The sequence below is a fragment of the Pieris rapae genome, chromosome 3, assembly GCF_905147795.1.
Source record: "Pieris rapae chromosome 3, ilPieRapa1.1, whole genome shotgun sequence".
NCBI lineage: Eukaryota > Metazoa > Arthropoda > Insecta > Lepidoptera > Pieridae > Pieris > Pieris rapae.
Genome location: NC_059511.1, coordinates 4,011,171 through 4,022,569, shown reverse-complemented (window position 1 = coordinate 4,022,569; position 11,399 = coordinate 4,011,171). Strand labels below are relative to the sequence as shown.

Sequence of the window (11,399 nt, the reverse complement as noted above, 5' to 3'; positions counted from 1 at the left end):
TTCATTTTTTATTATTCTTCGCAATGTCGTCTCACCTCCTTTGTAATTTAAATGTTCATTTGCAGTGACCATAATTTTTCACATAGTAGGGATTTCTTTCCTTTCTTCCATTGTCTGTATGATATTTCTCAATTCTAATAATGCACATGCATCTAAAAATGTTTTTTTTACCCCTACTCTTTTTTATTGGTGTCCTAATTTTAGTAGCACTTGCTAAAGCTATTTCTTTTTGGCGTCTTAATTTTGTTACTGTATTTTTTGCAATTCCTGTAGCGCTTACCACACGCTCTGTAACCCTGGTCGTATTTTGTAAAAATAAAAATAAATGTTTCAAAATTTCTGTTATAATTTGTTTCGAAATAATTACATCTTCGCAGTTATCCGGTGTATTTCTGACACAGCGTGATACAATTTGAAATAACTCCTCAGTTTCTTTCATCTCTCTGACGAAGTAGTTGTCAACTTTAATTATAATTTCACGAGCACGGCTTTCAATAATTTTTCTACTCATTGTAACGTCAACGGAACAAACTATGTAAACTTTTAAATTATAATGATCACAAAAAATATCATAAAATCTCTTTTTGTATTGATTGGGAAACTTATTTTTGTTAACTGAATAAATATTGACAAGAGACTTATGAACCAGGAGTATATTATTTACGTTTGTTATCAATTTCGTAAACACAAGCCTTATACAAACTACAAAGGTACTTTCGAACAGGGCTGACAATAATTCTATTGAAATTTGAAAATTTAAATGCACCCCGGTTTCGCGACAACTGATTTTTTTCTTTTTCGGCCAAGGCGCAGGCTATAGTCTTTCGACCACTTTTGTAACCACTAACCAGCAGCTTCTCTGGTAATTAAAAGATGTAGTAGAAAGTAGAAACGAGAATGCGTATTCTCATGCTAAGTGTATGAATTATGATCATATTTTGTATCGAATCCATTGAGAGCTTATCGGCTCACGCTTTCCACAAATAACCTTTGTCTACCTTATAACTATTATAACCTATATTCATTTATCACTCGTGTTGGAGTGATTAGCGAAATGACTTAATCTGTGGTGATTGATAAGTGATAAAGAATAATTTGGCTTGAAGTTCTAGATACCAGGATATACACTCCAAAAAAAAAAAAGATAACGAATAATAAACACGAAATAAATTAAAAATTATGTCAGAAATAAATGCAAGTACTTATGAGCTAATGTAAACAATATTATTTTAAAGACATGGCGGTTTATGCGGCTCATCTAACACGAACGCTTCAAGGCACGCCGTCGGTTTTTCAAGTTACAGCTCAGGAAGCTTTGGGTGCTACCGTCAAGCCAGCTTTACGGAAACTTGTTGAGGTACGCTATCTTGAGCTCAAAACTCATTAGATCTTATTTCATTTCGGCCCAAGCTATTTAGGAAATCCTATAATGCCCAATAACTATTACATCCTATATCGAAACTACACTTTTATTTATGTATCCTTATCCTGAGCTGTATTCAGCACCCAGGATATAAGTTATATCTTGGGGACTCGAAATGTATACATATTAAAAATTATGTAAATTTCAGTACTTAGCATCAGTGTACCCAAAGAATAAGTGGAGTGAGAGATGGTATGATGAACTGTATCTGTTGATGGACTGCAGCCTACAGTACCACTATCTAAAACATTATGGTAACTTCTATTTTCTTATTATGTCATTGTTTACTTTTTTCCTTAAATGTTAACCACTGTTTACAACTGAAAATATTAAATTAAAATTTTTATAGAACTTAATCTTATTTTTTCTGTTATAAATGTACCTTGTACTTCAAACTCTATACATATAGCTATATAGACTTTGAAGTACGAGGTACAAATATTTATTACAAATATATCCCCCTATCCAACTTAAAATTTACTTTTAAGTATGTTCTATCTTTGGAAGCAATGATAAACATGGTGCATTCTTCCTAATTGTTATACGTCATATTTATTCACTAATGTTACACAAATTCAAAACATTTCAGCTGCGTCATTCTCTGAATGTTTCTATGGTTTAATGAGAGTCCCATTAACAAGCAACAATGAGTTCAGTACTGGTCACCGATTACCAGTTCCACTGGAAAAGGGCTCATTGGCATTACTTGTTCTCCTTTCTTACTTCAAGGACAAAGTGGAGAAGATGGTAAACCAGTGGAGAGAAGATAATGAGGATGGGAGATTAGGAAAGGTTCATACATTATATTATGATTTATTTTAGTTTTTTTTTGTCATAGTACATTATATATCTTTTATTATTTAAATTAAAATATTGATTTACCTTTTTCTTATTGTTACTTTCTCAATCATAACATTAAAAATTAAATAAATATTTTTGGTTAAGTTCTTCATTATTTTCAGAGTAACTCAGACAAGGCCCGCAAAGCAGCAGTCCACCTATACTCTTTAACTCATCTAGTCTCTGAGGCAGCCAAACTTATAATCCTTGCTCGGTACCTCATAGGATCTTCTCGTTCTCCCTCACCATCGTTACTTCTGTTGGGTCTTACGCTGACTAATGCCCCACCACCAGAACCTGAAGAAAATACCTGGAGTGATCTGGGTAGAAACTTACTGAAAGGACATATTGGGTAAGGGAGAGCATGTAAATTTAGCCATCAATGTGTTTAATTTAATCATTAGACTATGACAAACTTGAAAGTATATATTTCCCAATTGATATTGACAATATCAGTGTAAACTCCATGTAAAGTCCCTCGATGCTACCCGTTTTGAACTTGCTAAGAAATCCATTCTTTTAAAATAATTTAAAAAATACATTTAATTTAACATTAACTGTTATTCATGCTTGTCATGGATGCACATGCATGTATCTTGTTTTTGTATGTCATTTTTTCTGAAAATGTTTTTGTTTCCTTAGTGTGCGTTTTGAAATAAAAGGACATAAATAATAATAATATGGTACAGCAGGAGATGTCAGGCGAAAATAACAGACCATACACAATAGCGTTCAAATAAGAATTCATTTTCATGTAACTACTAACACTAGTCTGTAATAACCTTTTTTTTTTTACTACAGATGTTTATTCAACTCTTTGTAACGTCAAAATTTGCACAGTACCTTGAGTGTCGTGATATAAAGTTTACACTGTATAAATAAACGGATAACTTTATATTATTACAGATTACAAAGTGTTAATTTTTATATATAAATAAATAAAATAACACAATTTGTAAATAATATGTTTATTTAAATAATATACTAAAAAGGATACCAACTATTATTATTGTCCTTTTTTTTTATTTTAAAATAGAATAAATTTTTATATAAATATATAATATATGTTATGTAATATAATAAAAAAATATTATTTTTATAAAAAAAAACAGTCTACTTACTAATGTTTGGCTGTATGTTTATTTGCATTTTAATTATTTAGGAGCGCCACAATAACTTTCCCAATGGTTTGGGGCGCTATGGCAGGCGCAGTGCAGTGGGGGGCATTCTTCGTCCAATTCCTGCGCTGGTGGGAGACTCGACCTGGACTAACTATGGATTCGCTTCCCTCACCTCCTCCCCCGACTGTATGTATATTTATAAGGAACCTTTGAATTCCATATAAAACAACTTCATGTGAATATACGAACTCGCTATCACAGTTTGAGATAAGTTTCTTTATGTGAACACAGTCTGAACTAACTATATTATGGACATCATTTAATGGATTATAATGATGAACCAAGTGACATTTTTAATACTTTATTAATTCACTCTCGTATCAAAAATTATTCAGTTTCTTAACGGTGCATATTTGAAAACCCTTTTTTTTTCATAATTATTTTATTACTAAAATTTTAATTGTTAATAATAACTAGGTTAGTTTATGAACAGTGCTTTAAAACTGATGTATTTTTGTCATTAACGCGGTAATCTGTTTTATAATAGTGTTTTCTTATTACAGCGTGATGAAAAGGCAGTGCGTTACACAAATAAATGTCCCGTTTGTCTGCAGTCTTGGAAGGTGCCTACTGTATTGCCAGTATCAGGGTCAGTTTACAAATATATTTATGATACTATATATGTATATAACCGTAAAAATGTAAATACCGTTAGATTGTAATCTATCTCTCGTTTAACTGTCGAAAGGTTGTGTTTTAAGTTGGATCAAACTGCACACAGTATGCAAATTTAATTGATATCGGTTCGGTGGTTTAGGAGTCCATCGTCAAACAGCGTGACACGTAATTTATATATATTAATATATAAAGGTAGATAAATAGATAATGAATAGAAAAATGTTTAAACGGGTTAACGGGTCTGAACTCTATCATATTTTTTTTAAGTGATACCGCCGCCTATGGACACTCGATGCTAGAGGGCTCGCGAGTGCGTTGCCGGCCTTTTAAGAATTTGTACTATTAATTTTTTACTTTAATTTTTTAAGCGATTATTATCATTTTTAATAGTCTGTGTATAATGTACGTCTAATCTGCGTCACTTTACTGATCATTTTTGAGGCATTTAGATGATAAAGCTTTAAATGGGGTCAAATTTATTATCATGTGTCATTACTGTTTTCTGTTGAACATCCATTCATCAATGTGCTGATATCATGAGTTTTTAATACATTTTAATGATTCCTAGGTATATTTTCTGCTATTCGTGTATCGCGCGACACCTGCGCGCTAACCAAATATGTCCTGTGACGATGCTTCCAGCTACTGAAAGATCTCTAGTGAGACTGTATATAGATACCTAAATTTAGCTAGATAGCATTGTTACCAAAATCGATTATAAAATAATATATGAATAATATTTATATTTTTTTTAATGTTTGTTAAAACATTAGGAAATATTCTAAGCATAATTACTAAGATTTGTATATAAATATGACAGACTGATAATGGGATTTCAATGTTTATGGTTTTTGATTTTAACTATAATCAACGTGAACGAAATTGAATACTTTCTATACAAAAACTTGATGCGTATTTGGTAAAACAGCACGAACCATACAATAATCGGTATTCTTAATTTGGAAACGCTGCGTCATCAATATTTTATTAACAAGATGTTTATATATAGTAGATCTGTGAAGACATTCACAGATTCAGATTCTACGTAGTTTTTCTGTCCACCCAGAAGTCGAACAAATGTAAAACTTATAAAAGATATTGTTCACACAACACAACAAATTTTAAAAAGTGGAAACTATGAATTTATGATATGACCAAGCTGCTGACAAAATATGTACATATACAAAAACAAGCAGCCCATACAAAATAGCTTTAAGTATTGCGATTTAAATCAATTCCTCTGTCCTTTTCTTTAGTTTGAAAATAGCTAAATAGACTGATTAATTTGTTCTAGAAATCAGACACTGACGTTAATTTATGATTTAAAGATTGAGAATGTGTCTATATTCTTGTATATCATACAAGTTCTTACATTTAAATTATTGCTTTTGTTTTCATTTATAGATTTTAGAGAAACATAAGATACATATAGTTGTACAAAATTTATTTATTATTGAAAATATGTTACTTGTTGACTGCACTTGATGTGGTGCATATATAGGGGCTGTGGTTATAATAAATTATACAATCTTTTATCAGTGTCTTTTTATTTCAATTAATCTATACAATTAAAAAACGATTAAATATTCAATGTCACTAGTGCGATCTGTAAATTATTATGAGTAGCTTATTAATTTGCTTTTTATAACAACAATATTATTTAAATAAATTTCTAAAATATGTTATATAGAATATCAATTATGTCTTATTACAAATTATTATGAGTAATATTTATTGAATTGCCTTATATAAAAACATTTCTAAAATATGTTATATGGAATATCAAAAATATATTTCTTAAATCAAATTATTATGAGTAAGGTTTATTGCATCAGGTGTTATAAAAGCAATAATATTATTAAATTACGAGCCCATACATACATCAAGCTGAGCTGCAAGAGAATTGTTGTCACGTATCTTATAAGTAATAAAACCGAGTGACAAATTTATCTCTTACCATGGTATGCTTATTAAATATATTAAAAAATTTACGATAACTGCAATTGTATATTTTTATTTCGCCTACATTCTGGGGAAGCTGTAATAGCTGAAGCTATAAACTCTACATTCATTATTTTGCGTATTCCTTTAATGTTAACAATTCACCAAATATTTCTAAAGAAACTTAACGCTTTATGATATTAAAATGATATTTCAAATTGGTAAAAACTTATAAGTACTGAACATCATTAACTAGTACTCCAGATAGATAAATATGAACCAGCTGCCTTCCATTCTCTGCAACTAGAGCGACTCGGGGACTGTTTCCGCGGATCAAAAGCGGCCGCGGGGGTGAAGCGAGTGAAGCGGGGGGAAGGGAATTAATATATGCCCGTAATTCCTCACGGGTGGAGAAAGTTTTGTCTGCGTACACGAATTTAGCGTCACCTGTATCGATGATCTCCCAGGGTTTGGACGTCTCGAAATACCCACCCTCACCCTGTAAATAGTTAATTTAATACACAAAAGGTAGGGATATTATACCTAATAAAATAAAGCATAGGAAAGTAATAGACTAATATAGCTTCCGCATTAACTATGGTGAATTTATTGATCTTTACGAAATAATGTAAATAGCAAAAAGGTTAGTCGACATTACAGGTGACCGAATAGCTGGCAGCTACCTCGGTCAAAGATAAGTCTAGATATTCAAAGGGGGACCTCTACCAGTATTTAGGGACTCCTTTTAATATTATATTTACAATCTTAGGTTTATTATTTAAGTATAATATATTAATTTATTAATTAACATGATATTAGGTAAATAAGTGATTATAATTAATATAACATAGAACTTTGGAGTTTTATTTTTAATTTAAGTATATTTTTTTAAATATTCCTAAAAAAAATGATTATATATTATCACTAGGGATACAACAAATACGAATATTGGTATTCGCGAATTCACAAAACTGGCTAAAAAGCATTTTTCATTAAAACCATCTACTGTGGCCTCAGAAGGATTATTTTAGACCTGTGGGAATATAAAAATTACGTTTTAATTTCAATTAGTAAATATCTTTGAAAAAAGAATAGCGTGTAGTATTTATTACCTTTTTAAATTATCGTATTCGCCGAATAGGTTTGATATTCGAATTCGTTGCGTTACAAATTATTACGTCAAATTAAATTCTTAAACTTTAAAAAAAAAACTTTACCTCTGCATTGGATACCGCATAGTGGTTCCCCCGCTTGGCGGTCACTATGGAAACGATGCTACCATCTTTATTGACAATAGGTGCACCTGCGATATAATTATTCGCAGACTCAAAAGTCGGAGCACATCGCCATTGGGCCAGTTTACCGTCGCTCGATACAAGTAGTATACGCTTAGTACGATTCAAAAATACCTATAAAGTAAATTTTATAGTTAAATAAAATTCTGTTGATTTTCGTGTACAGATATCGTTGTCCTATATTTACTCAATAGATATGAAGTATGTTATAATACAGACAAAGGATAATATTATACATATATATACATAATTCTAATATTGTACGTTTATACAGAATAAAGTCAAAAACTATTATCCGTGGGGTCCTATCGCGTTAAGGCTTTTAGGGAATTATCAAAAAGGTTAGTCGACATGACAGGAGAACGAAGAGCTGGCAGCTTCCTCGCACAAAGAACTAGTCTAGCTATTCAAAGGGGCGCTGCCAGTATCTTCGGAACCTTGCCTAAAGGGACTCCTTTTAATAATATTTTTTAATTATAAAATTTTAAGGTTAGTTATTAGGTACATGTATTTTTATGTATATGTTATTTGTTTTGAATAAACTGAGTAAAACTATTGTACATTTACATTTTGAGTCAGTTTTTATAAATATTTTTTGAAAAAAGTAGACCAGTCTTGTCTTTTTAAAATGATACAGTTATTGTTTCGCCAAAATCAAACCTAGCTAACTTTGCTCAACATGCGTTATCAAACTCTAACCTCATTTCTCGTGTACGCTATTTGACGATTGTTCAATTATTGTGGAAGTAAGTTCTAATCATCTAACCTTCTCAGCAGTGTCCGCATCTAGCCGGACGTAGGCAAGCTCGGCCAAATGAGCCAAAACTTGTTCCGTAAACACGTCACAGTAGTGGTGGGTTGACACCGAGAGTTCTGCCTTCTGAAATAGGATTCAATAAAACCGAAGTCGCAAAATGTTTCCAACAGATACAAATTTCTAAAATGTAGAAAAACTAGTACCTAAAACTATATCTTTAGCTCTTTTTTTTATAGGATAGGGGCAAACGGGCAGGAGGCTCACTTGATGTTAAGTGATACCGCCGCCCATGGACGCTTTCAATGCCAGAGGGCTCGCGAGTGCGTTGCCGGTCTTGTAAGAATTAGTACGCTCTTTTCTTGAAGGACCCTAAGTCGAAATGGACTTGTTACTTTATATGTTAAAATAAAGTTAAAGTCAGTTCTGGCCTTAATATATGTATGTATTAACTTTTTAATATATGTAGTATAATGGATTGTATTTTTCAATAAACTAATTGAGTGCAGTAGTGCGTTAGTACACACAAAATGAAAAATTAAAATGCTTCAAGAAGTTACCTGTTCCGCCGTGCAACAATGTATGGGAACTAACGAAGCACAGGTAGCATAGCGACGTCCCTCTCTCTCATGAAGCTCAACCGGAACTGACATTCGCTCCACCAACCCCTTATACTGCTCATTCAAGACCGTACGCTGAGACATATCGTCGCTTTTATCTACATAAAGAAAAAAAATATAATAAGTACTAACATAACAGATGTCGTAACACATTCAAAAATGTTTAAATAGCAATAGGCCAGTCTCACATTGACAGCATTGGTGAAGGCAGATGGCTCAAAAAAAAAACCTTACTTGAATGACCTGGAAAGATGGAATAACTGTGGGAAACAAAAGCATTTGGCGTAGACCTGCACTTCATCGAAGGTCTACTCTTATTCAGAGGAGAGGTTCTCAGGTAGCTCTATCTCTACTTAAAAAATAATAATATTCATTCTGTGGGGACAGAACATTAAAACTTTTTGGGCTTATACAGGCTATAATCATACAGGGTATGTAAATCGCCTGCTATCAAAATAACACAGAAATATTTATGAATATATTCAGATGCCTGCGTGGTTCCTACCAGCTATTAGCAAGTTGTTATATTGAATGAACAACGTTCAAAGTATGTATGTTCATTTATACAAATTTTTGACGTAGAAAGAAGTTTTCTTTTTGTATAATAAAATTTTAAACATAAATCGATAAATCCGTAGTTAACTTTACGCGAACCCTACGTAGAACAAAGGTTCTATTAGGGTTTAGGTTAATTTTACGGGAACAGATTAAACCTTGACTTACGCCCGAACCCAATAATTAATCCACAGTGTCAGATTGATAACAATCTGAGATCAGACCGTGACAGTCGATCGATCTCCTATCTGCATCCCAATAACCAAACCCTATAAAGACAATTCATTTTTGGCGACGGATAGAATGCAAACTCTTTGCACTTTATTTGATAATCAGTATAAACCAAAGAAAGTAAATGAAATCATACAAATAATATTAAAATATACATATCTATGTTTAAAACATATCAAATAGCTTTTTAAATATGTATTTTAAAAACTGGTGTAAGTTAAATCTTTTTAAACAAATTTTTATACAAAGCTCTATCCACATACCCCGATCCTACCATGCATAGCTTGTATCGACAGATGCCTATTACAATCCGTCGATTAGTTATTGGCATACTTTTATGAATACATATTTGTATTAAGATGATTGTTAACGTTATTGGGTAATGGGTTTGGGCATTAGATTATTAATTCGGTGGTAAAAGTTATAGCTGATTAAAACCTGTTATGACGTTTGACAATCATACATGACGAGGAGGTAATTAAGAAATTTGAATCCATAAATCAATCTCTCAGACATTAATTTAGAAATGTATAAAAATAGTTATCTTAAAAAAAAAACAAAATACGATGACCGATATGGCAGTAATGATCGATGCAATGTTAATCCGAATTTACGACGAACATTGATAATAATAGTTTTAAATTCAATAACAATAAGTATATTACAATAGATAGGATTGAGATATCAACGACTAAACAATCATCTGGAATCAAGCCGATTTTGATTTTGCTAAATAATGGGGCCTTCGGCATTAATAACATAATCTTCTCGACATTTTTATTACAGTATTTTGTTTGGGTATTTACCTATAGGTAGGTAGGTTGTTTAGAAACAACTAAATATATGTAACTTTTATATTAAGACTTTTTTATGAATAGATCAAAACAGCATAAAATTAATAAAAACAATTATACTATGTAAAAATCGTTGGATACAATAATATCTATAGTCTACATATTTACCAGTTTTTTAAATCTACTTCTCTTTATGATAAAATAATTCTTATACCTGTATTACTATTAAATAAACAAATTGTGAACTGTAAAATAGTTATTTTTAATAACAACTTACTTTGCACACCTCGCGGACTTAATGGCTCTGTGTGAGATAAGATATGAAAATCTTCAGAGACGTCAGCTGACGTGACAAGAACAAACAAAACTATACTCAAAACCATGATTGCTGATGTTTTATCATACACGAATATGACTCACCCGTAAGCGATTCATAATTTGATATAACTAGAGAATGTTCTTTGTATGTACACCTAAAACTGGCAATCTCCGCATTCGTAAATCTGCTAAACTTGAAAAATCTTAATAATATTATGTATAAAAGGTTACTCGTACTTTTTTTAATATTATGTAAATTTTTAATATTACCTTCACCGCTTTATCTTCTTGACATAGATGATTCAGTCAATGTGCTGTGTGGTTGGCCTATAACCGTATGACGCTTAAAGTTGGCACAAAGGCACTCTTATTACTTTCGCGAAAATACTAAAGGGGAATTCCCCGTTGTTCCATTGTTTAATATTACAGAATAAAAAGTTTAATATAGAGCCAGTGTTGCCAACTCGGATTTTGATAATTACCTAGGCCACAGAAAATTACGTAGATTTAGTAAATTTCGATTTAGTAAAAAAAGTCGTTCGTAGATCTACGAACTTTTTTATGGGTGAAATGAAGAGGGTATGGTAGGTAAAACTGAATAAAACGAGGGGTTTTTTATTATTACTTTCTAGTAAATTAAATTTGCATATAAGTACATGTTTTTAGAACGAATCCAACCACAGATAAAAATCACAAATAGGTATTACATAATTATAATTTAATAATAAACTAATCCGCCTCCAAATTGTCAGAACTAGACCAAATTTAATTCATCAAAATTGGTACACCCTATCGAAAGTTATGGGGTATGGTATGGTATGGTAGGTGG

The 11,399-nt window shown here is 31.6% G+C and overlaps 2 protein-coding genes across 3 annotated transcripts; one reads left to right on the top strand and one right to left on the bottom strand.

Moving 5' to 3' along the window:
* Positions 1-1,113: 1,113 nt before the first annotated feature.
* Positions 1,114-5,597, top strand: LOC110997075 (peroxisome assembly protein 12). Its single transcript, XM_022265047.2, has 7 exons — positions 1,114-1,357; positions 1,572-1,677; positions 2,013-2,215; positions 2,386-2,615; positions 3,426-3,570; positions 3,948-4,033; positions 4,631-5,597. Exons 1-7 carry the CDS (start codon positions 1,238-1,240, stop codon positions 4,743-4,745), a joined length of 1,005 nt encoding a protein of 334 aa, XP_022120739.2. The 5' UTR covers positions 1,114-1,237; the 3' UTR covers positions 4,746-5,597.
* Positions 5,598-6,056: 459 nt separating this feature from the next.
* Positions 6,057-10,991, bottom strand: LOC110997070 (poxin). 2 transcript variants are annotated; one of them, XM_022265043.2, is made up of 5 exons: positions 10,841-10,991; positions 8,613-8,770; positions 8,065-8,178; positions 7,221-7,412; positions 6,057-6,502 (listed from the first exon to the last, which is right to left on the bottom strand). In XM_022265043.2, exons 2-5 carry the CDS (start codon positions 8,754-8,756, stop codon positions 6,233-6,235), a joined length of 720 nt encoding a protein of 239 aa, XP_022120735.2. In that variant the 5' UTR covers positions 8,757-8,770; positions 10,841-10,991; the 3' UTR covers positions 6,057-6,232. The 2 variants fall into 2 exon arrangements, with proteins under 2 accessions (XP_022120735.2, XP_022120734.2); XM_022265042.2 differs by lacking the exon at positions 10,841-10,991 and adding an exon at positions 10,530-10,673.
* Positions 10,992-11,399: the final 408 nt, after the last annotated feature.

Excerpts from the sequence above, each read along its gene's own strand:
- LOC110997075 (XM_022265047.2), top strand. The coding sequence starts at position 1,238 with ATGGCGGTTTATGCGGCTCATCTAACACGAACGCTTCAAGGCACGCCG. Across the intron at positions 2,216-2,385 it reads AGGATGGGAGATTAGGAAAG|AGTAACTCAGACAAGGCCCG; the intron begins GTTCATACATTA and ends CATTATTTTCAG. Across the intron at positions 2,616-3,425 it reads TTACTGAAAGGACATATTGG|GAGCGCCACAATAACTTTCC; the intron begins GTAAGGGAGAGC and ends TTAATTATTTAG.
- LOC110997070 (XM_022265042.2), bottom strand. The coding sequence starts at position 10,635 with ATGGTTTTGAGTATAGTTTTGTTTGTTCTTGTCACGTCAGCTGACGTC. Across the intron at positions 8,771-10,529 it reads AAGTCCGCGAGGTGTGCAAA|ATAAAAGCGACGATATGTCT; the intron begins GTAAGTTGTTAT and ends TTCTTTATGTAG. Across the intron at positions 6,503-7,220 it reads ATGCGGTATCCAATGCAGAG|GGTGAGGGTGGGTATTTCGA; the intron begins GTAAAGTTTTTT and ends AACTATTTACAG.